This window comes from Sabethes cyaneus, chromosome 2, assembly GCF_943734655.1.
Source record: "Sabethes cyaneus chromosome 2, idSabCyanKW18_F2, whole genome shotgun sequence".
In the NCBI taxonomy this organism is placed as follows: domain Eukaryota; kingdom Metazoa; phylum Arthropoda; class Insecta; order Diptera; family Culicidae; genus Sabethes; species Sabethes cyaneus.
This window is the reverse complement of record NC_071354.1, coordinates 190,029,911-190,056,723: the sequence shown is the minus strand read 5'-3', so window position 1 is coordinate 190,056,723 and position 26,813 is coordinate 190,029,911. Positions and strand designations below refer to the sequence as shown.

Below are 26,813 nucleotides of genomic sequence, written 5' to 3'. Positions count from 1 at the left end.
TAAAAATCATAAAAAAATTCGTCAACATATCGGTCAAACCTAAAATATCAAGCCAAAAATGCTTCTCGCGATGTTGTAGTTTTTGATTGATGTGCATTTTTTGGCGTTTATTTTTGATTTAAATCTATCAAAGGATCGTTTCGCCGTGCCAATAGGACCAGAATCCAAACACAAAAACCTAACTGACAGTTTTCAATCAGGGCGCAGCGATTTTTCCCCCACACTCGCGAGGAGGGGGCGTGAAAAAACGCGGACCCGAAACGTAGAGGTTCGCTCGCCTGACGATAAAAGCGCCTTAATTGAAACCATGGCATGAAATAACTGTTTTAATTGAATTTACCCGCAAACCGGTGAGGAATCACTTTTCGGGGTCCAGCACCGGAGTTGCGTTTCCCCTCGGGGGGTGAAGGCACACCGAATCGACGTGCATGTTGTGCGCCGCGGATTCGGTCTCCGAGAAAATAGATTACTTTGCATGAGATGGGATCCGGTGCAGGTGGATTCGCTGATGGAGACCGAAATGAGAGGAAAAAAAACTTCTAACCATTTTACGTGGACAATGGCCGTAGTTTAGCAAATGACAACGGGCAATATTGGAAAATAATTCGATGTGACTTAGAGGAAATATTCCAGCTTTGCTGGTGCAGTCGGTCGGTAGGCTGAAAATATCTCTTAAGTGTTACCAAATTGATTTCTTTTGAATGTACTGAAATTTTATCTGCTCGCATTGAATACTTCCGTCGAGCCCTGCATTTTATCGTTAGTGCAAAGCTGTTTACAAAATCTTCTTCTTAGAATCGCCCGCCATGTTGGTGCAGTGCAATGCCATATGTAATTTTTCTGACTCTGACTCTTTCAGAAACGCGACTACATTTGAAATAGTTCTAAATCAAAATCCGAACCCTATTTAAACACACATAAAATCCGCACCCGTCACATCAGGATGCTGCGAACGATTTGCCAATCAAACCAGTCATCTGCGACATCGTGCGAAAACCGGAAACGATCAACGTCTACATATATCGGGAGTGCAGTAGGTACGTACCGTAACAACTCGTAACAACCGGGCTCGGTTCCCGCGTGTAAACATCGCCGCTTCCGGACGGATCGTCTGTGTGCCCCAGCCAGGCAGGAAAACTCTGATTTCATTTAATTAAAGTTCTGTGTAAATACCGATCGAAAAGTTTTAATTACATTTGCATAATAGTTTATCGGAGTCTATTCGCCATCGTCATCATCGGGAACGGAACGGAATGGAACGACGAGACCAGGCTGTAGCACACTGGCACCGGCACCGGCACCGGCTCCGGCACCGGGGACACGATGTTAGTTTTCTCTATAACCCTGAAAATACAGTCCTTGTTTTGCTAAAATTCACGCAGCAGAAATAACCAGCCAACGAGAGTGTAGCAAAACACAACATTCACATATTGGAAACTGCGGCACAGCCAGCATATCACTGCAGTCAGACCTGCCTGCGATTAGAAACTGATTTCTCCTTCCCCAGATGACTGAAGCGAGACACAGAGAGAGAGGGGGTCATATATTCCATTAACGTGATTTGTATTTAGTACAAGCGTTTGGAAACATTCCGGACCAAATTAAATGGAAATGAAATCAAAACCCGTTGACTGGATTAAACCCTGCGGTTGTGAGATTGCCGCTTGCTGCAGATACCGTCGCTGGGTGTGGCGTTGGCTAGCCCTGTTGGTTGCTCAACCTTTCGTTGAAAAGTTTGGTCGAATGGCGTTTCATTGAAATACGGTATTCACGGTTGGGGAAAACAAAAACATCTAGATTTGTCCTCACCACTAACTGTTTGGAGTCGAAACCATTAGTGAATCATGCCCAGCAATAATCCAAATTGTTTATTCAAACTAGGCACAGAATCAACGAATACAATGATTACTGCAGGTTTTGAAAAAAAAATTAGACTTCCTAACGCTCTTGATGTAGCTTTCGTATTGCATACCTCGTTCTACAAGCATGAGCATAAGCATAGCCATAGAATTTCGCCCGTATGGACCGTGGACTGGTGAAAATTAAAAAAATGATGACTGAAAAAAGCTTACTTGGAATAGCAAGCCATCCGTTATTGTGTAACACTATCAAGTCCCTCATGCTGGTCAATATCGACACCGGTCACGTCTGAATACCGAATGCGGGACTTGGTGTGATGAAAAGGATAGCTCAGTACTAAAGACCAGGGAATCCTTTGCGTCTTAGCGAGCATTTCGGGAAGGAATTGTTGTTAGTTAAAAAGGCAATAAATAGATCAGGTTTCATCTTATTAGATAATGTGATCTGTCTACGAAAGTTTCGCATGAAAACGGAGCAGTTTAATTGAAACGACCCAGTAAACATTTTCATATGCATATTAGAGCAACAAATGAGTTATATGTACCTATATATACCCTGAAAAATCATATCTGATGCATAAAACTCGCATATGCGTACTAATTTGGAGGCCATATACGTACTACAAAATATACGTTAATAATTCAACTTTATGAGTCTTCGTATGCGATAAGATCCGACTCAAAGCGATTAGTTTTATAATGCTATACAATTCTGCACTGGAAATCGTAGGTAAATTACTTGCTATCGTCAAATACGACAGAATGTGAACTTGTGTGGATTTCATTAAGCTATATTTACAATCCTGAATTTATTAAAAGTTATCAACGATCATTTTCGGACATTGATATACGAGTTGGTGTTTGCTGGGGAGTACGATGCCTCTTGGCGATTATCATGGATATTCGGTTTCATGCTACAGATATCGTAAGCTGTATCGTCTATGAGTTGCTTATTCGTAACAGTCCATGATGCTATGCCATAAAAATAATATTTATGTTGGTCTCCTTCCAGCTCCTAGTACTTATTGGATCACATCAATCCTTGAACATTTTCAGCGCTCTTGAAATAGATGAATTACAGATCATCTTCGTTTATTTTTTCGAAGAAGCATGATAGAATAGCTCCGGATTTTCCAGATAAGCGCTCAAATTTTTTTCATGCGTCTCCACTTGACTCGATTCCATCTTGATTGAATTTGCGCAACTAGAAAGATTTACCGTCCTTGTGCATTAGCTGCCATGTCTGATCACGCGCACGACCGTATCGTATGCTGCCCTTAAATCCAGGAAAATATGATGCGCGGCATGGGTCTAAAGGATTTGCCGGAGAATGAAAATTTGAGTTTGCAACACCAAATTACTAGCCGCAGAAAATCGCCCAAGTCTCACTTGTTTAACTAATTGCCAGTTGTGGATTGGATTACGCTCAGCAGTCAGAGGTCTTTGAACGCGCGTCTCTCCTCTTCACAAGAGGAGTACGTTGCCCCCAGCTGCATTCATGTGGAGTGAACGTTTATGATGATGTGATTGAAGAAGCGGCCCTTTATCCTCAATATACTCGATATACTCGATACACGCGATCCTGTCCGTTCCCAGTTCTTTGGTTGCTTCTCTGATCTGATGAGATTGGGCCTCGCAGCCACGGATACTCCACACCTTCTCGCATTTACCACAGATATTTTGCAGTGCCACGATGTCGAACTTTCGGGGTTCTAACTGACCGAGCAATACCCTGTCGCCACCCATTAAATTCAGCGACTGGCAATTTCTGGTACCTACCAAGCATCCATTCCGTGTCCTTATTAATGTTCCGAATCGAATGTTCTTGATTATTCGTTTTCCGTAAGGCGGTTTTGGATACTTACTTACTTAATCAGCTCCAGGCCGTGGTTTCCTCCGCTGTACGAAGAAGTCTTCTCCATTCCACTCGGTCCATGACCGTAATTCGCCAGCCACGAGTGCTGCGTAGGGTCCGCAGGTCGCCTTCCACTTGATAGATCCATCTTGCTCGCTGCGCGCCCCACCATCTCGTTCCAGTCGGATCATTATTGAGAACTTTTTTAACTGGGCTGTCGTCCGGCATCCTCACGACGTGCCAAGCCTATCGCAGGCGACCGATTTTTGCGGTGTGAGCGAACACCTTCCATTCGAAAACACTAAGAGCGCCTTGGTCCTCCACTAGCATAGTCGATTCCTCATGGTCGTAAAGGACTACCGGTCTAATTCTCTGCTGGTGTCGTTGTCTGCGGTAACCAGTGAGCCCAAATACACGAACTCTTCTACCACCTCGATTTCATCACCGTCTAAAATCCGGGGAGGGAGGTCAGCATTCACTTCTCTAGAACCTCTTCCTTTCATTCGGCTTTAGATAGGTTGCCTTAATAGGTTCTCATCATAGGGCTACCATCATAGCGGTTGTATCGAGACAGTGCATTTCTTAATTTAGTCACCCTCTCCGGGTCAGACGCCGTAATGAGCCGCCCATAACCTGAAGTGAATTTGCGCACTTGGTTGAGGAACCATCCAGTCAATGTTGTTGTACTAGTTCTAACAAAATTTTATTCACGAAATGAATCACCTTCTCCAAAAAATGTAATGTACAATCAGTCACAATCATGGGTCACAGAGAATTGTGAGTCACTTAAGCTTTAACTTACGATTCAGGTTGGATTATACTAGTTTCCAAAATGTAACAAAAATCGTAAACTCAGTAAGTTGGAGGTGATTTTGCATGTAAAATTAGCCGCTGAATCCGAAAACGAGGTCAGAAAAAAGTGAAGTAGAATAGTTTTTGAGATACACGCAAAATTTGAAATTTTTCCTACAGAACGAAAGTACATGTACATAAATGCTAATATCTCCGGTTACAGTGCATCAGTTTTAAAAATCTTTTTTTTTCATATTAAAGGTGAGAGAATTTGTATCGATCAGTTGAGCTTCACGTTTTTGTAAGAATAAGAGTATAGTTGATATTTGTAAATGTGCTAATAACAAAACAAAAAAAACGCAGTTTTTGGAACATCAACTTTACCAAAGACTTTAGACAAGATATAAGATATTAATGCTCCAATTCAATACATCTATCAACAATCTATGATTTCTACTTAAAAATTTACTTAAACATTTTAATTGGATGGAACACAATTCGCCCTGTGTTAAATCTGCGTTCGTGATTCTAGACGCTCTAACTACAGGTATACCTCGATGGTACGTACCCTCGTTAGTGCGTGTCCTCGATAGTACGTACCCTCCATAATACGTACATTTTGCCTCGATAGTACGTATCCTCGATAACACGTATATTTTGCCTCGATAGTACGTACATTTTCCAACAACACTTTATTTGTTTCATTCCAAGTTTCACAAAGGGTAAAATCATTGATTTAAAAAAAATTAAAAATTAATTGCTATATTAAATCAATACCACTAAAATATATAGGGTGACGGATCCATATTTCGCCACTTTTATCCTAAAAATTTACTTGAAACGAAGTAGATCAAGGTTTTAAAGGTTCATATTTTTGATAACATGTGCACAATATTAATCGGACATTTCTTTTACTGATTCAGTACTCATATTCTTACTGAATTGCGTATTTTGCTCGTTATATTAATTATCTAGATGTATTAGCTGAACCCAAATTTCGCCATCCGGTGGCCAAATTTCGCCAGCCTGCAGACCCAAATTTCGCCACTTTAGAAAATCCTGATTTATGCAGGCTTAAATGCCAAAATGATAATTGAATTCTTTATATTCTTAATAAATCTAGTTCGTTAATAGATTTTGCTTCGTTTTTAAGTGATTGTTTATGAAACGTTTTTGAAAAACGATAAAAATAGTCATTCAATAACCGATGCTGCGAAAAACACCAAAATTGTAGAAATATTTTTACATTTTCATATTTGCTTTGTTAGTAGGATCTTGGATTGAGTAAGATTTACCCATAAAGTAGTATAATTTTCTTGATCTTATTTTCCGGTAAATATTACTAATTGCAAGGAAAATTGTCCAATCAATAAGTGCACAATCGCTCATAAAAGTGCTATTTCAGCTTAAATCGTTCCGGTCTCTTCGGCTCACTTATTGCTTGGAATGTAACGAAAAAGTGCGCTGAAGATACCGAAATGATTTGATGTAAATTAGCACTTTCATGAGCGATTGCGTACTTTGGAAGGTACAATTTTCCTTGCAATCAGCAATATATACGAAGGGAAATTCCGATGAAATAGCATTTGTATCATATTGGCCTGAACAAAACGACAGCATTTTATTCAATCCACTAATTTAAAAAGCAATCAACACGTTTTCTTCTGTGTTTACGCCATTCATAAATTAAAAAATATTTGTTTTAAGCTAAAGAAAGAAATTTCGTTGCATTTTGCATCAATATGCTTTCATTTTATATATTGCGAGAAGTATAAAATGTATAGTATAGATGATAAGTATAGTATCATTAAATTTTTTGTTACAAATGTTGCCGACGTCAATTACACTTTATTCTACTCCTGATTTGCGCTACCAAGCTTTTCGTCTAATTTTGAAAACGTGCTTTGTTTTGCCGAAAATTCCACAATATTTCACGTGTTGTCTCTTTGGTGATTAAAATAGCAATATATTTCGTGAAGTGAATGACGCTGAAATTCAACTGATGAAGTCCTAAAACTCTTAATCCACTGTTAATACTTTTTACAGTTAGGAGAACTGTAGTATTCAATAAACGCTGGACGGTGCTACTAGAGTCAACAGGATGCACTAGCCCCGTAATAGTCTTGTACTCTAATAACCAGCTGCGAAGTCTTTCGATAAAGAAGTGTCAAGTCTTAAAGACGGTTATAACCCAAGGCTTTGCTTCAATATTCAACATAGATGATGAACATTTAGTTCATCAATTTTATAGAAAAAATCATGTGGCGAAATATGGATCCATGACTAAAAATGAATACCATATTTCGCCACTTTAATTTTGGTGAATTTTTCAAAATTATCTGAAGTTCAAAGTGAAATTGGTATAAAATTAGTTGAAATATTGTACACAGAATCATATTAGTCAAGAATAATTAATTAATGAAACAGTTTTATTACATTTTTCCCCAATTATATTTTCGCCTCTCGTTTTGATTTTGTAAACAATATACCCCGTTTATGAGATGGTGTTTTCAAATTCTGAGTACTATCTGATAATTTAGTAAAAAGTGAAAGGTATGAATGATTTTTGCTAGAATAGTTCCTACATTTTACCAATTCGTTAGATAATTTCTTCTTAGTGTACCAAAAATATGCAAAAAGGCTTTGGATTCATCAAACTGGCGAAATATGGCTCCTGGCGAAATATGGATCCTCTACCCTATTTAAACAAAAGTGTATGCAAATTTGCAAATTTCATGCAATAATAAGCGTAATACAATAATGCTTCAAAACCTAAAATTGTGATTCGATAGTACGTACACTTCGGTAATACTTACGCTAAACGAAGCAAAGGTGTACGTACTATCGAGGTATACCTGTAGTGATTTTCCAATGATACGCAAATTCCGAAATTCGCGTAAAAAACCGCGTAAATACCGAAATTCGCATAAAGAATCTCGTGAATTTCAAAACTTACGTAAAAATAGACTCATAGAACACATGTGTGTAAATTCCGAAAATCGCGCAAAAAAGACATATAAAGCGACTGCGTCATTTCCTGCGCTTTGCATAGTCAATGTTCAATAAGTAATATGTAAATATACCCAACTGAGTAGTGTGATCCTATAACTTAAAAGAAAATTGAGAGCATTTAGAGCACATAAACAAACTAACTTCTGCTTCTGCCGTTCAACAACAAAACATAAACGTTTTATCGTAAACCCAACGGAGTAGAAAAACTCGCTGTTTACAACCCAGTCCAGCTTTTCACGAGCGATAATAGCGGCTGATGGGTACAACTTTCTGAAGGGTACAGTTCGGTTTTGACATTCATTGCTGGAGCGCACGCTATGTCCGAAGGTACTTGTTAATTAACTTTCATGCACCTCAGATTTTTCTTCACAGTTTGTTAGTATTGGTCAAAACAATTAATTTAGAGAAGGTGTTAAAATATTCTATCTTGGGTTTTTGACAAAATTCAATTTTCAAGGTTATATAGAGGTCATTCCCTCTCAAGTGATCATATCCGTTATAATCAACCACCTCCGATTTCAACCAAATTTGATATAATTGCTCATTCCGACCCCACATTCAATTTCCTGAAGTTTTGTACAGATTGATCAATCCCCCTTGTAGTAACATGCAATTAAAAATGAGTTTTTTCGAAAATCTAAGAAAAATGGAGAAGCGTCACTACAAGGGGGATTGATCAATCCTTACAAAACGTTAGGAAATTGAATGTGGAGTTGGAGTGAGCAGTTATACCAAATTTGATTAAAATCGGAGGTGGTCGATTACAACGGATATGATCACTTGAGAGGGAATGAGCGCTATATAACCTTGAAAATTGAATTTTGTTAAACACCCAAGATAGAATATTTTAAGACTTTCTCTAAATTAATTGTTTTGACCAGTACTAACATCCTGTGAAGAGAAATCTGAGGTGTATGAAAGTTAAATAATAAGTGCCTTTGGACATAGCGTGGAGCGGTTACTGCGGTTACTATGGAAGCCACTTCGGATGTTTGCCGGCTGAGTTAGTTTTCGCAGACCAGCCGAAAAGGACTTTACAGTAGTTATATGGAAGCGCAGTTTTGTGGCTATTCTTTGATGAAATATTGTCACATTTGTAGTAGATAAGGCATGAATTGGTATAAAGTCGATATAATTAAGTTGCAATATGAATAACCACAAATTAGAGTATAGAATTAAACTGCTCGAAAAGTGTGCTGACAGCACGGTTCGAGTGTTCGCGCAATATCAGTGCGCTAAGTTCTGAGTCAGACTGAGATAGCGCGACATCGGAAAATGATTGATAGTTCGTCGAGTAAGCGAGCGAGAGATATGCGAACCGAAGAGAATCGAACTCGGTCTCAAATACAAATAACGAGTCAGTCTGTTGATTATATTAGCCGACGTAACACGTAACTCGTGTTTACAAGTTGCTTCTGAAGTCGAAGAGCAAAAAGCACGACAACATTGACCCAATGCAAAGAATATTTCACAAAATGATAGCTAAGAAAGCACAAAAATTCTCTTCCCTTCAACTAAATTCCTCTTCGGCTGATCTGCGAAAACTAAACAATGTTTACGTTTTTGCACTCAACCGGCAAACAAACGTAGTGGCATCCATAGTAAAGGCACATTACATCCTACATTGAATGTCAAAACGGAACTGTGCCCTACAGAAAGTTGTACCCATCAGCCACCATTATCGCTCATGGAAAGCTGATATTTTTCGAATCATTGCTCAAAAAGAAAGCACAAGTAATAATCATAACATTCAAGCATTCGGAAACAATTTAACAAAATCAAGAACAAAACAACTGCTGTTCTGTTCCTTTACAGAAATCAAAGATGGTTTTTATTACCAACGCTTCTCCCACGTAGAAGACATTTTACCGATTCGATCCCTTTTTGTCAGTAGCACATCCTTGCCACAACACAATACATTCTCATTTTACTACTCATTCAATGAAATGGCAAACGTACGCATTCACATAGCAGCGTATTATTGGGAGCTTTGCTTAAAGTTACCACGCTTGAAGCAAACACCGCGCTAGAACTGCTGCCAGGCTTTTATAAACAAGCGTGTTGTTCACATAACTGTGTTGCCAAAAACAAGTAAAACTTTATGATTTCTGTGTAATTTCTTCCAATAACATCAAAATCGATCCAGCAACTAAGTAACTATGTAAGGGTAGTGATGTCCGTTAATCGTTCGATTAATTCAACTAATCGAATAAATATAAAAATATTCAAATAATTTTTAATCGAATACTGCCAGCACGAGTAGTTGAAATAATCGAATAGTTCAAAGGAAATAATATGAATGCGAATAATCCCCGAATAATGCCCGCTAACCGTTCATAATCGTTCGATTAATCGAATAAATGAAAAAAATATTCTAATATTTCTAATCGAATACCACTAGCACGAATAGTTGAATTAATTAGTGCAGACAACGCTCGCCGATTAATCGGTAATCGAATAATTGAAAATTTCGGACATCACTATGTAAGGGCATTTCATTTTTGAGTTGCGTGGTGAATAACTTTCAATGAAACTGACAATACAAACGAACGCTACAGCTGTAGCGCACTTCCTCAACACAAATGTCAAATTGGCCTAGGATTAATCGTCGTAGAGAACCTTCGACCTGTTGAGACAAGGAAGTTTTGTCACTTTTTACGGCGGGTTTGTTTTTGACGTAGGACTTCAGGAAGGTAGCTGGTATAGGGGATCATTCCAAAAAATCTCTCTCGAAAAGTGGTCAGGTTTTAAAAGCTAATAGCGTAGTGGTTTCCCGATAGATTTTCAATATTCTTACTGCAATCGATTGGAAAATCTTCTAAGAATTGGTCCAAATGAAGAAAAGTTGAATTGCAAAATTGAAAATAATGAACCTATGTTTTACCAGAATTATTGTTGATAATGACGTCATCAAAGTGGAAATGTATTTTCACGCTTCGGCTTATAATTCAGTCAATTTTCAATAGATTTCCAAGATATTTCAACCAATTGATCGGAAAATCGATTTTAAAATATTGAAAATATAGAAAACTATTGATTTTTAATGCGCGTCATTGGAAAATTGAATTATTTTCATAGTTTTGCTTTCCCTGGTCGGTGCTTCCCTAGCACGGATGTCAGAAATATACACGATATGAGCTATGGGTTTAGCCTCCTTATGATTGTATTTAATTTACGCCCTAGAGAATCTGATCGAAAATTGTTGAGCTACAGCTGTTGCTGCTTCCCGGATAAGGCAACGAAGACATCCAAATTCACCAAGCGAGACGCCACAACCACAACAACAAACCGAAGAATCCATTGACTTATCCGCCAGTGAACGATATGGTTTTGGCTGCTAAGTCTTCTACTGCGCGTCGTCATTCGGTCAGCGGCTTCCGTTGGCGACACATTGGCAAGCAGCTAGCTTGCGACACATCGGATTGGACAGGCAGTTTTCGAGTCACATCCGTGGCATAATTTTAAAGGTTGTATTTGAAACATTGTTTGCCTTACGGTGCACATCGTCTTCAGTTAGTCGTGTTCATCTGCTGCTAAGGAAAAGAAAGTATGTTGAGCGTGTTGGAGCTGGAGCGCTTGTCTCGATGCCGTGATGGAATATCTGGCTGCTGAAGTTCTGGAATTGGCAGGAAATATGCTGCTCGCGACAACAAAACGACCAGAATTATGCCATGTCACTTGCAGTTGGCCACCTGGCCTGGACTGGTATTTCATCGTGACTCATGATCATACACGAACGACTTCATCGTGCTTCATAGCTGCTGAGGCTTTCTGGCTGGTCCGTTGCAACAAGCCGTGCCTGGTTAGCGGTTATCGGTACTCCAATTTACCGAAAAGAGAATTACGTTAGGTGCATTAGTGCAACTTTATTGCAAGCTAGAGTTATGATAATCAAACAATCAGTCTTTGTAAGGATCACACAACGATTAAAGAGTTTATTATATTTTCTTGTCCACTTAATACCATAATAACACAGACAACGAGGGAAAAGACGACCAACAAATGGCGGAAATAAATTTTCTGGTCATGGGCAACATTTTCTGCCAATTCCAAAACATCTACAGCTTGTAAATGCTTTATTATTAGTGTTATTCTTTTGTAAACTGCAAAAGCTTTGCGCAAATTTTTTAGCTTTTTGAAAACTCGCGTATACCGTCTACCGATTACCAGAGGAAAAGCACTACTCAACGTAGAAACAGATCATGAAAATTTATTTACTGTTTGGTTTAGTGTGACTTCCGTTCGTTTTAATAAAATAGATTCAATTAATTCATGGATATAACTCCAAAATCGGTTGAGGATTGAACGTATACAATGTTACTACTTTGATAAACGTTGCGTATGTAGGTTATATACATAAAGAATCGTATTATTACATACATGGATACATCCTACTATCGCTACAAAGAGACTTACGTAGTCCTACGTCACCTATGCGGTCGTGTCTTGTGCACAACCCGTCAGATTTTTTCTAACACAGACATCAAATTTGATCTAAGTTCTATCGCGGTCGTAAGAAATTTTATTGTGATAAGACGGTTTAGTCACTTTCCTGGCGCATTTCCGTAACACAAACAATAGTTTGGTCTAGTTTTAATCGCTGTCGAAAGAAATCTTGTTGGGACCAAGTACTTCCCAAGCAGAGACGTCAACTTGGCCTAGGTTAAATCATCGTAAACAATCTTCAACCTTTTGGGACGAGGAGATTCTGTCCCTTTTTTCTAGAAACACGTTTATTTTTATTTATTTACGTAGTAAGTTTTCCGATCGATTCGTGCACAAATATTGAAAATCGATCAAGAAATTACTATGTTATTAGCATTCAAAACCTGCCCACTTTTCGAGTTGACGCCCTATCTAGCCCAAACTTACCGTAAGACGTAGGCCTACGTCAAAAGTTTGCATGGTGGAACTCGAAAGTTTCAAGTTTTTAATCTAATCGGCCAGTATTTGCGTTAGTTTATATAGTTTGCGTTTGAACGAATTCATCTTCAGTGTTTTGCCCATATAAAATTGGCAATTGTCGAGGAAAGTTAATATACATTTTTAAAACTAATTCTTCAACTTTCATATAAAAATAAATTCAATAGCTTCATTTGGCTTCTTTGATGCTTAATTGCTTTAAAATTGCAATTTTTTACCTTTTTCCGGGATATTTTTGATTTTTGATATATAAACAGATCAAACTGCAGAGTTCTTATCATTGAGATGGCTGAGAAAAAGATTATTCTGCATGTTTATCATTACCAAGTTTTAATTATTTATATTTTGTTAATGCACCGAACAATCACGTGTTTTATTTTTAGTTTTATTTTGGAATTTAGTGTGGATTTAGGAATTTTGAGTGACCAAAATAAGCTGACTTTTTTCCTTTTTCGTATGTAACAACTACCGTTGTCAGTGACTTGTCACTTAAAACACTCTTGTTCTACAGTATAACGAAATTCACATCGAATGCATCCCAAGCGGTTGTTTTTTTATGAACGAAAGATGAAGCTCCTAGTTCTAACAGCCATCGCTTTCTCGAGTGCGGATGTTCACCATTTTCCGCTTTAGTCAATCTTGTTTAATTCCAACGCTGCGGGATAACGTCATCATCTCGTCCTCCAATATCGGCACAGAAAATTACCAAGAATAGAGACGAGAAAAGCAAACCTAATGGTTAAATTAATTATATAATTCAGATATTAATTAGGTTTTAATTTACATAAAAGTGGGTGGCCACCCCGGGGCTAGTCCGTCTCGCGCAGTATTTCAACAGTAGTGTCTATTAAAGTATTTTTTCTGGAATTATTTTATTAGTACTGTTTTTCTTTTCCAATTCCAACGAAGTTATGCCCTTTGTTTCGAAATAAATATATTTCACGCTAACTAAAACTACTACCTATCCTGCTCTGGTAGAAGAGCAGGCATCCTAGTTCCCAAACACATACAAAAAAAATCACCAAATCCCGCCCACACGAAGACAGGCTGCCCGGTTGCTGCAAGCTGGCTGGCAAAGCAGAGCCAGAGCAAAACACTGCAAAACATAAAATACAAGGCTAATTGCATTTTAATCTTTTCTCTTTCGCTTAATTATTTCACCGAGAGAAGATCCTTTTCTGCCCCCGACCACCAACCATGTCGCAACACTGCATAATTTCCATCCGCTGTGGGCTTCCACGCCGCTTAAGGGTTCTTCATTTTTTAATTAAAAGTTATATATAATGAAAATTGAATGTTTTTCGCGTTTTCTGCATCGCGACAAATTTTCTTTCCACTTCCGGCGGCTTGCATTCGACGTCAATCCGTCGTAATTATTTTCTCACCCGCAACCACCCATCGGAAACGGTCGCTCTGATGAAGCCCTCGAAATGTAATTAAACGTTCATAAATGAAAAATAATGTCATTAATTTTTCCTTCACTGGTTTTTCTTTATTTTTCCTTCCATCCGTTACAACATCGACAGGTCTGGTTCCAGAATCGACGGGCGAAATGGCGCCGGCAGGAGAAGTCGGAAAGCTTGAGGTTAGGTCTGTCGCATTTCTCCCAGCTACCGCATCGATTATCCTGCAACGGTGCCAATCTACCAATGGATCCGTGGTTATCACCTCCTCTACTCTCCGCTCTACCAGGTAAGCCCTACTCATTATTATTGCAATTTAATGAACATTTCTAATCGATTTTAATTCATGTTTTAGGTTTCCTCTCGCACCCGCAGGGTGTCTATCCCAGCTATCTAACGCCTCCGTTGAGCCTGAATCCGTCCAATCTTGGTATGGCGAACCACGGTCTGGGGCATCCGAACGGACCACAAAACCTCAGAATATCCCCGCAAGGGATGCCTACGATGTCTTCGCCAATGGGTGGCCCAAATATGCGCCTTTCCCCGCCCCATCCTAACGGAGCCATCGCTCCGCAGAACCTATCGATGGCCCCACAGCAATCGCTCACCCCCCGACACTCTCCACTCGGTGGACACGGTGGACCCCTCGGCGGGCAACCGCCACCCCCGCAGCATCCCCCGCAGCTCGCTTCTGTAAATATACCCATAACATCATCACCCCAAAATCTCTCACTAACGCCACCTGGTTTAAGATCGCCGCCAAATTTAAATAGCAGTACCTCCAACAACAACACCAATAACAACAGCAACAACAACAACAATATCGGCGCTGGCCACCCAATTAGCCCGAACTCATCCTCCTCGGCATCGTCGCCCACTTCGTCGTTGGGGCTGAAAATGGGCAAACTAGCCAACTTGGATCAGCCATCGCAGGATAGTCCGCTGGATGGCAGCCTGCTAGGACTGGGAAAGGATGGCATCGCCGGCGGGGCGGCAGCCCTCAACATGACTGTGAATCATTCGACCGACATGAGGACCAACTCGATCGCTACCCTGCGCATCAAAGCCAAGGAGCACCTGGAGAACATCAGCAAGGGTATGACTACGATGGTGTAATAGACGATGGCACACGAATGAAACGAAAATGGTGAAAATGTTTCCTATTTATTATGATAGTTTTCGCACGTACACTAACACACGCATGCAGACACATACATGGTTAGATAAGCTGAACAAACAAATAACAATAGGCGCAAATGATCTCCCGGGATATTAGAGCTGGCACCGAACATGCTTGATCACTGACAGAAGTACTAATTAGATAATCGATATTTAATAATTAAACTGAACCCACTCAGATATGCTTAAATTGTACATAAATTATCTAGAACTATTGAGAGACCACACAGAGTATGTGTAGAATCCTTTTTTAAAACTATAAATATAGAGTTAACATACTGTAAATACTGAAACCGAAACCAGTGGAAGAAACTATGATGGGCCGAACTGAAACTAAAAAAACTAGCAGCCAACGTTAATCTTGTCGGCAAAAAAAATCATCACTCTGTACATAGTAACATACTGCGAAAACAAAAACGATCGCAACTGTAGTGATAACGATAGTAGCATAATTTCGATGACGGATGACGACGGTGGAAGGTCTCTTTTGTATAAAAAACAAGAATGTGTATCTCTAGCAAACGTTCTCGCCTGCAATCTGAAAAAATTGCTATAATAAAAATAAAAATATTATAAGTTGAAAGTGAGCTGACTTTTTGAACAGTACTATCTCCGAAATCCTTGCAAGAACACAGTGAAGTAACGGTAATTAGTAAGGAAAAGTTCTAATAAACCTGCTCTGCATTAACCAAATATTATATCAAATAATTTTAAAATAAATTGACGATATTGAAACTGGCTTAATTCCAATCAAACTGTTTTTGATGCATTTACATCAATCGATCGGAAAATCTTATATGCGTAAACTCCAATAAAGAAGGCTATTAACTTTGAGGCGTGCGCTATTGTAAAATTAAAAATAATAAAGTAAGGTCTCCTCACTTCATGATTGGTTGGAAAAGTTTTCCTAACCTACGTTACAATGGTAACGAGTTGATACTCGGGGTAACATTTTACATGTTTATAACTCAGTCAATCCTTAATACATTGCAAAGACATTTTTTGTATCAATAAACTGGAAATTTTTCAAACTATCTCTAGCAATCTGGTTATACAATGTGGTGTATAAATTTGCTAACTAAATTTTCAAAGAATTGAAAATATTTGAGCAATGTTTAACTAGAAATAATCGCTCTGTGGTTGGTTGGAAACATTATTAATTTTAAACTATTTTCGCAAGTCTTTCCTGTTTATAATTTCATTTTTGTGACGTACCTTCAAGGGCAAAACAAATACCTAGTAATACGATTTTATATTTTAACAAAAACTGCTAGGCCAGAATCTGAAAATTTCTTTACGATCAATAGAGCAAAGGAAAGTCTTTTATATTTTCATATACAAAGGCGTTTGTTCTAAAAAGAACGGGTTTTGTACTTGATAAAACATTGTTACAAATTTGGGGTTTCTTTTCGGTTTTCTTTAGCAGCAAAACGCATTGAATGTTTGGCAATACACCACCTTCGGCAATGGCAACCACAGTCAGAAATTTCTTCTATTGTTTGTCATTACGGATGGTCAGCTGCAAATGACATAGGATGACTCTAGACTTCTTGTTGACACGAGCGGCATAACTTGTCAAATCTAGGTGCTTTATCACTAAGAAATTGGTGAACCCGCTGCACCAATGCGTTCAGCGTAATTTCCCTTTCGTTGCTTTCCACTGGTTTTCAGTTTTCCATAGCCATTTCGAAGACAATTTACCGGCCACCGGGTTTGCAAGTGCAAAACCGGTCGGGCCGGCCAAAAACCAGTTTCTTGGCAACCTTACAATATATTGTAGAAAAACAAAAATGAACTGTATCTACGGTTCAACTGCAAAAAGTACTACAGCTAAGGTTGCCAAGAAACTGGTTTTTGGCCGGCCCGACCGGTTTTGCACTTGCAAACCCGGTGGCCGGTCAATCCTGCAAAAGGCGGGTTCTCCGACATATGAAGCCAGATTAGTACTTTTTGCCTGATTTGTTAAATTTTCTGATAATTTTATTAACAATCCTGAGCAATGGATCATTGAAGATAGCCAGTTTTGCAGTGACAATACTTTGCTTCTGGCGGTAATATACATTAAATTGTCACCACCACTAGCACCAGAAGCAAGTAGTTGTCACTCTGAAACTAGTTATCTTCAATAATCCATTAAATTTTCGTTGTGGTTTCGACTGTGATGTCCTACCGTTCGCTATCTACAACTGACTGATTATCCCATTTACACGATAAACTGTCAACCGACTTCCGGCGTCTACCCAAATAATTTGTCATGAACGCACATTACACACATTCCAGACAAATCCTCTAATAATATATTGCCCTTTGCATTGAAAGTTGGATTTTGAGCACACTTATTCAGTCACACATTTTGTAGGTGAGAAAAGTTGCCAAAATTTCGTGGTAAAAACCCAAGAATCTTGGTTGATTCCTATTTCAATTCTAATGCTCACGTAGAGTTGTTATCGACGCTACGAATAATATAAAAATAGTTTCTAAATACATAATTCCGCGCATAATTCATAATTTGAACAAATATGCAGCATATATGAAATAAATGAAAAATTAAATACTATTTGCTTTTCCTACAACTGGTACTGGCGCCACTGCTAAATCAAATGTCAGCTCAGATGGGAAAGTTGCAATGATGGGAAATGTCGATCAAAATCTATAACGATTATTGATAAAATTTTCTTATCGTTAATAATTAATAACGATAATATGAAAGTATAAGCAAAAATACGTAAGAAATAGAACAAAAATGTTAAAATAATAACAAGCCAAGAAGAAGATTTCACTTTAAACCGTCTAATTTTCGATACTCTTCCGTGACGATAAAGTTTGATGGTATTATCGATATAAGATTACTAGCGATATTATCAGTAGCACACTTTTCATCACAGTTTTGAAGGTTGCACTTTATAAGTGTGCAGTCCAATTGAGTGTGAAGAGCGCAATACTGCCACAACCCCCCATGCCTCATGCCCAACTATTCGGAATTTTTATTATTATTGATACATAATTTTCTGTCATTACTAACCAGCAGCGCCACTTTGCTAGCAACGCATAAAACATCGTGTTTAGCCTGGACACAAACTCACTATGATGGTTGCTACTATTCTCCGCTAGGGGTACAGTTATGCTGACAAGCTTTTTTAGTCTGGACTCTTTATGAGCTTGAACTTGAACTAGGACAGTTTTTTTTTCTTTTAAAATTGTCTCATTTTTGTCAATCTCTAATGCTACTAAAGATTTTATAACGTCTATAAATCTTCGTTTCAAATAAAAAACCAAAACCTACTGTGTGCCGTTAAAATTAATGCGAAATTTTTCATTATTCAAACTTTCTCAATAGCTGTGAAAATATTATCCAATTAAACATTTGAATTACGCTTTTACACCGATGGCTCAAAAATAAACAAATCTATAGGAGCCGGCATCACCGGTCCTGGAATACATCAATATGTTCCCATGGGAAACTGGTCGACTGTCTTTCAGGCAGAAGTGTACGCTATCTTAGAATGCACCCATATCTGCCAGAGGAGAAATTACCGACATGCAAAAATTTGCATTCTCTCTAACAGTCAGGTCAGGCAGCACTTAAGGCGCTAAAGGCCGCAATGTGCAATTCCAAACTGATGTGGGAAGGTATTCTCTCACTGCGACAGCCAGCTCATAAGAACCAGGTCCAACTTTACTGGGTTCCGGGCCACTGTGGAATTGAAGGAAATGAAAAGGCCGATTTACTGGCACGAAAAGGATCATCGACAAGATTTATAGGACCAGAACCATTTTGTGGAGTCTCGTCAAGTACCTACTATAAAAACGGAACTTGACAAGTGGGTTAGAACGACCATTAAAGTGAACTGGAATGGCACAAACGAACTACGACAATCAAAAAGGTTTATAGATCCTAATATCAGAAAAAGCCAAACATTCCTTGGGCTCAACAAAAAAAAAGACCTAACTACAATGACAGGACTAATCACTGCCCGAGCAAACATCATCTCATGAGGATGGGCAAGCTCAATGAGGAGACTTGCCGCTTCTGCAACCTTGAGATTGAGACCTCGGAACACCTACTCTGCGAATGCCGAGTATTGATACAACGCAGACTGCGTATCCTCGGGAAGGGAATCCTAAAACCTTCCGATGTCTGGAATAAAAATCCCATTGAAGTACCTAACTTCATACGAAGTGCACTACCGAACTGGGATACATGTGCAATCTGACTCGGCCGTCAACTCGCCAATAGTGATGAGCCAAGAGTATGCACTTAGATTAAGGTGGAGTATACCACAATAGATCTCTATTATTGGTCGCAGTGGTTCATTCTCCTACAAGGAAAAAAACATTTGAATTAAAGATTAGGGTTATAGTTTTAATATTCGATTGTAATTTATGGGGGTCAACATGGAACAAAGAGGGAAACTGATCAAATGTGTCGCGAAAAACAATTCAAAAATTGGGTGTACTTACCACCATGCATAAAGTTGGGCGTTGAATGCATAACATAGGCAGGGGCGGACTGGCCCACCGGGCAACCGGGCAAATGCCCGGTGGGCCCCAGTAAAAATTTCGTTGTTACACAAAATGAGATTTTCCAAAATTTTTATTTCAGCTAAACTCTTTCTACGACTCACGAATGTTCAATTCCTGGGGCCCCATGATTCATGAAATCAACCGATTTGATGATTGAAAATTCAGCTTCAAATGGGACTGTTGGGGCCCCGAACTTCAAACCAAAATTTCTCTTTCAATTAAACTTTTTCTATGACTCACGAATGTTCGATTGTTGGGGCCCCATGATTCATGAAATCAACCGATTTGATGATTGAAGATTGAAAATTCAGCTTCGAATAGGACTGTTGGGGCCTCGAACTTTCCAAAATTTCTATTTCAAGTAAACTTTTTCTATGACTCACGAAAGTTCGATTGCTGGGGCCCCATGATTTATGAAATCAACCGATTTGATGATTGAAAATTCAGCTTCGATTGGGACTATTAGGGCCACGAACTTTAAACCAAAATTTCTCTTTCAATTAAACTTTTTCCATGACTCACGAATGTTCGATAGTTAGGGCCCCATGATTTATGAAATCAACCGATTTGATGATTGAAAATTCAGCTTCAAATGGGACTGTTGGAGCCCCGAAGTTTAAACCAAAATTTCTCTTTCAGTTAAACTGTTTGTATGACTCATGAATGTTCGATTGCTGGGGCCCCATGATTCATGAAATCATTAAGTTGAGCTGTTGGGGTCCAAGCTCCGAAAATATTACCAGCTTCAATTCGAGTATTTAAAATTAGAATTAGTATTTCATCCGCAGTTATTTGACTACTTATAAATATTGAACTGTCGGCTTAAGCTCCATACTCAGTTTACTTCAGTGGCGACGGTCCGTTATCGATCCTGCGCCGAATGAATTATGGTCCTACCTTTCTTCAAACCTCTCGAACACCAGCTGAACGTGCATCATCCTCGATAGCACACATCTATAAGTGCGATGTCTACTCCGAAGTTTACAGCCTCTTCTTGATTCTCTGCTTACAATAATTTTGGCTCCTCTTTCGACGGGCCTTCTAGACACGTGACCAATCCAGCGCAGACTGCCACACTGTGCTATCTTCATTATAACAGCATATTTGCATTCTTAATATAGCTCGTGGTTCATGCGTCTGCGCTACACTCCATTTTGGATTTTGCCAAATTATACGCTAAACCCCAAGCATTCGTCGATCAGCTTCTTTTAGCGTCCATGATTCATGTCCGTAAAGGGCCACCGAGAGGATTAGTGTTCTCTAGAGCGTCTGTTTTACGCGAATTTGCAAGCTACGGGACTTCAGCTACAAAATGTAATGCCTGCGTAAAGGCCTATTCGCAGCTGTAATTAGTCGTTTTATTTTGCGATTTACATCGTTGTCACATGTCACGAGCATACCAAAATATATTCAGTTCCTCTTCGACACCGACACCATTTGGATTTCCACGCCATGTACTTCGTTTTGGCGGTGTTAATGGTAAGTCCCAATTTCTCAATAAATGACCTAAAGGCTTCTTTCGCTGCTTTACTTTTGATTTTGGTATATCGACGTTATCGGTCTCATCTGCTATTCTGACTCATAATTTTTACTCATCCAGCGTCACACGAATCAACGTAACTAGTCCTGTGGGAAAACCATGTCCTAGCGTTAACTGTTACAGCTCATTTCGTTTGACTGAATCGTATGCCGCCTTGAAATCCATAAAAATATTATGAGTCTGCAAGTTGTACTCCCGGAACTCGTCAGTTACTAGACGCATGGTAAATATCTGATCCATCGTGACCCTCATGAAAACCAGCTTGATTCTCGCCAACGAAGAACTCAGCTAACGAACTCAGTCTAAAACACAGAATAGGGAGAGCACCTTATAGGCAAAATTGAGTAACGTAATGCCTCGATAGTTTTTACTCTCATGTCGATGTCCGTTTTTAAAATTATGGGAAATGAGGCCAATCAACCACTCCTCCGATATTTATTTTCCTCCCATATTCTGCGCTCGCTCCCCGTTTTTAGAAGTTCAGCCAGGATACCATCCTTTACAGCAACTTTACCGTTTTTCAGCTCACTGATTGCTCTTTTGGCCTCCTCCTGTGTTTGCGGCTCCACAGCTTGGCCTTCGCTCAAAATTCTTATCCTGTAGCTGCTGATCTTCGTGTTTACTTCTCTATTCAACAGCGTCTGAAAATACTCTTCCACCTGGCTGCTACCGTCGTTTGGTCAGTAAGCAGGTTGCCAGCACTATCATTGCACATTACAGGCATGGCAAAATTCTTGCACCTGACCGTTTTGTGGAAACTCCGTGTGTCGTTGCTGACGAACCTCTCCTCTGGACTGGCAAGCACGTGCTCTTCGTACTGGCGTTTTTAGACGGTGGGTTCTTTTTTCCGCAGCTCTACCAGGATGAACCAAAAAGATTCGCGTAGAGTCTCGGGCATTCCTCACATTGAAATCGTGTGAAGAAATTCTACAGAGGATTCGCACAGAATACCTTGCTTATAGAAGCATGATTCTTATAGGAGAATCCAAGAGTTGAATCCCAGGGATAGCTATAACTCGGAATGGGAATCGCCTGCACTATGAACTGTTCTGTTCTGACGTGTAGACGCAGTAAGCTACTCATATATATTGAACTATTGACATCATATCATTTATCACGCAAATCAAATCAAATGTTCACGCTGTGGCAGATCCTCCAAAAAGTCCATGAATAGAGAATTCAACGGACAATTATTTCATTGATTTCAAAGTTGCGTATGATACCTTCGACCGTAAATTATGGCCATTCTAACCTCGCAGGGGACTTTCTCAACGTAATGGTTCCTTGTGTGGGCTGTTCAACATGCCGCTACAGGATGTTATCAAAGGAGCAACACACAGGCGCAATCTTCAGCAAATCTAGTTAGTTCGTCTGTTTTCCCAATAAAATGCATATTGTCGATAGAACAGAATCTGGGGTGGTGGCTGAACAAACTAAAACTCAAAGCAGCGAAGATTGGGTTGAAGAAAAATGCGTCTAAACTAAAGTACCGTGAACCGCTAATATGACGCACATGCTAAAAGCTGGTAACTCGGTCCTAATAACGACTGAGTTTGTTTTGTTTCGAGCATTGAGCCGCTATGCTGCCCGTTCTCCCGATACTCGACACTCGACAGTGCCTGAGTCGAGTCGAGTTGCACGACATGACTTACAAAATAGAGCCCATATTCATTCGATTTACTGTCCTTGTAACGCTGATGTCTTTAGAGTAGATGTCTTTTTTTGTGTTAATTTACTATCATGAGAATATTGCAAACTGGGGCCCCTAATATCAAAGGTCCGGTGGGCCCTTTGGCTCCCAGTCCGCCCCTGAACATAGGGTATGTTGCCGCTTCGTTGTAATTGTCTATTACCGTCCTATCCAACACAAATTATTAAACATATCAGGGTTTTTATGACACACAATGTAAAACTAGTTATTCCCTAATATTTTAGTTTGTTGACTATCATACGCGCTCAATCAAAGTGAGCTGAAATCTATTTAAATGCTATTTTTCATTAAAGACTTCCTACCAGCCAAAGTTCCTACACTCAAAAAAATCGGCACGTCAAGTTTACGTGAAAACATAGGTAATTCTCATCCATCACACTTTTCATGTAACATTCACATGGATTGTTGGTAACTTGCACACATACTAACCAGCTTACGTGCAATCCCGGTAAATTTTATCAACTTTCCCATTAACTAGTACATGAAGTACATGTAAGTTGCTGTACAGAAGTTTACATGATTTTTCATGTGGATGCGACGTGACGATTTTTTAGAGTGTAGGTTTTTTCGTGCGACGAAGAAGAAAATGTTGACTAATCGTTGCCATACTGACTGCCAGAAATGTACTCTGACGACTGTTAGGTAGAAATTCACTAAAGAAACTAGGTAACTGTTAAATATAGTTTTAACTACCGACCAAAGTTAAATCTTACCTACGACGGAGATAAAAAGCGACTGGAAAGCACTTACACTTCATTCAGAAGTAACCAGTCGATTTGAGACAAAAGGTCACATCACCCATAGCGGAATCAAAGAGGATTATAGCAACTACAATCCCGTTGTCTAAAGTAACCAATACCATGCGCTACATAGTTCAAAAGATCCGGATGCTTTTCAGTTCAGAAAAGCGTAAAACTGATAACAACAGCGGCGGGAAAACGAGGACTGAAGATAAGGAGGAACGTATAAAGCAGAATACACGCCGATATGGAGCTCCCCTTCCTACGGACGGGGCAGTCCTTTATTTTATAACACAGAAATAAAATGTTACTTAAAATTTTACATAGAACACAGAATAGAAATAAATAAACTTAAAAAAAATTGTATTTCATTATTTCTCATGTTAAATTGTAAAAGTACAAACCCGTGTCAAACATGATGACGTAAAAAATATGCCCACATCTTAATGGATTTCATAGCAGCATACGATACAGTCGATCGAGACCAGCTGTGGCAGATAATGTACAAACATGATTTTTCCGATTGACTGACGCGACTGATCAAAGCTGGATTGGATCGAGTGATGCGTTTCGTTCGAGTCCCTTCAATACGTGGCAAAAGTTGAGACAAGGTGACGGTTTATCATGCAGCTGTTCAACATCGCTCTTGAGGGAGTAATCCGATGAACGGGCATTGAAACGATAGGCACGATTCTCATCAAGGGTAGCCAACTCCTAGGCTTTGTAGAAGGTTTTGATATTATAGCCAAGAACTGCAATCTATACCAGACTGAAAGCGAAGTCTAGGAATGTCTCGAAGGCCAAAGCTAGATGCTCAAAGGAAACAAACGCGTGCCTCCATAGGACGTTGACGGCAACGAACTAGAAGTAGTAGATGAGTTCGTGTATTTGGGATCGCTGGTGACCACGAGTAGCACTAGCAGGAAGAACGAACGGTGCATTCAAGCGGGAAATCGGGCCTACTTTACTGCTGTATAAACCCCTTATTAGACCAATAGCTCTTTATAGACATGATACCATGACGCTGCTCACGGATGACATACGATTGCCACTTGCCATGTTCGAACGGAAGGTAGGGGAAGACGGGCCCCCCTAAGCGAACAAATTGCTAGCATAAAATGTGTACGAAAATTCACCTTTTCTTGTTCCACACATGGAAAAGCATTCATTTATCTACCATTAAAAATTATATAAAGAATTAATTAGTCTATTTTTCCGTGATTTTTCTTCAATTTTCCAAACGTCTAAAAATTACTCGTTCACAACCAGGCGGGGTAAGAAGGACCACCAAAGGGGTAAGACGGACCATGGCAGAGTAAGGCGGATTGCGGCAAATTTGAAGGTTTCTTTGAGTTGTAAACACAATTTCAATATTAATAACTAAGTAAGAACAAGTTCTTAAGGAGTTTTTAGGTACATGCTAAAAGAAGGTATAGTTTAATTTAGAGACCTGCTAAAGGAAGGAATTTTACTACTAGTAGAGTAGAGTAGACGTTATTTTACTCCACTGGTTTTTATTTACACTTTTCTTGGCGTTATTTTGTTGATTTGTCAGCAGGACTTTTACTCTTTGAATACGCTTCACTTTAGGTGAAGGCAAAGAAGGCAACATATTAAATGAGCCGTTAAGCGACTTGGGATCATCGAATTTTGATTCCGTTAGATCCAAATTTACATTGATTGTGTTATTCGAATGGCACTTGTTGGCTTCTTTTGACGTGGGAGGCTTTGTGTTAGGCAGGATGATCTCAGATTCAGGATTAATTTTTATTACAGGTGTACTCTATTCCGAAAAAGACACTGATGAAGCCTGCAAGTCGTAAACGAAATGCGTATCTGTCAGAATAATAAAAAAGTTAGTCAAATTCAACAGGAAAAAAAGTTGGTTTTTCATTCAATATTTTTAAAATCTATTAAAACACTAAACAGAAGAACATTAGGCAATTATGAGCACTATGACGTATGGCCCTTTTACCCCGTGAAAAATGATCCGTCTTACCCCTAGCTAACAATTCACATTATTTTGCTTTTATCTCTCAATCCGTACTGTTTTATATACCTTTTCCGCCACACACAGAACAAGAATTTCCCAATTAAAGTCAGTGGTAAGAGAAACGACAAAATACATAGCTTGTTTTTTGCTGAATAACCTTAAATTTGTTGCTGCTGAAATTATATCGCATGAAGACACTGCGAACGAAAAGTTTGTTTTGACGTTGGATACGGCCAAGTGCCACAGGTTGTCTCGAAAGTGTCTAGATAGTCTAATAAACAAAACATACTGGGGCATTTGTAGAAAATTTAAGGATTTCTTGACGAAATCGATGTGGTCCCTCTTACCCCGCCGGGCCTTCTTACCCCTTGTTACCCTACTGCTGACGATATTTTCAGAGTACAAACAGAAAGTGGAGACGTATGAATCTCGAGCTACATGCATTGCTTAAAGAGATTTCCATCGTATATCTGACGAAAATTAGTAGGCTGCGGTGGGCCGGACACGTCGTAAGGATGCCGTATGATAATGCGATGAAAACAGTTCTCTTCAACAAACGCCACTGGTAGCAGCAACAGAAGGAATCGACCAGGTCGAAAGTGTTTTGCGACTTGTGAGAAGACTAGGAAATTGGCGACGAGTGACCCTACATCGAGTTGAATGGAGACGACTCCTTGAAGCAGCACGAGTCACCCCGGCTCCAGGCTGCTGACGACGACAACGATCTGTATTGCTGATTCGTTCAATGTGTTGCTTCCTAATTAGTTTATTTTCGATTAGTAACATAATGTATTTTAAATATCAGAATGTGTTATAAAACGGGTAGAATCTTGTTATGGCCTCGGGATCGTTAAAGAGGTAACTTCTAGAGCAAGGGACACATTCCAGCGTTACGGGACACTATCGCTAATATGCAGATCGGTTTCTGTTTCATCAAATCCCTGGTATTCTAGTGGAAAATAAAGTACTCTTTAAACAACTATTTTACAAGGCATTTACCAAAAAATTGGTGAAATAGGAGACGATTCACATGGGTGCTAATTGTGTCCCGTAACGCTGGAATGTGTCAAAGGCAAAATAATCAGTCTTGTCTTATATTCAAACATTGTATAATAAATTATAAAACATACTCAATATTTAGTGAACGGGACACAACACTAATAGTTCTTACAAAACGGATAGTTTATCTTTTAAACCGACCGGTTTCGGGAAGTAAGAACTATTAGTGTTGTGTCCCGTTCACTAAATTTTGAGTTACCGGTTCTTACGTTGGCATAAAAAA

The 26,813-nt window shown here is 39.3% G+C and overlaps 1 protein-coding gene across 1 annotated transcript in view; it reads left to right on the top strand.

The window, feature by feature from the left end:
- The window catches only part of LOC128734978 (retinal homeobox protein Rx), a 108,974-nt gene extending 94,014 nt beyond the window's left edge, over positions 1 to 14,960 (top strand). Inside the window, exons 5-6 of the mRNA XM_053829401.1 lie at positions 13,968 to 14,133; positions 14,200 to 14,960. Of these exons, the coding sequence (XP_053685376.1) occupies positions 13,968 to 14,133; positions 14,200 to 14,960 (927 nt within the window). The remainder of the gene's footprint in view (positions 1 to 13,967; positions 14,134 to 14,199) is intronic.
- The last annotated feature ends 11,853 nt before the right edge of the window (positions 14,961 to 26,813 follow it).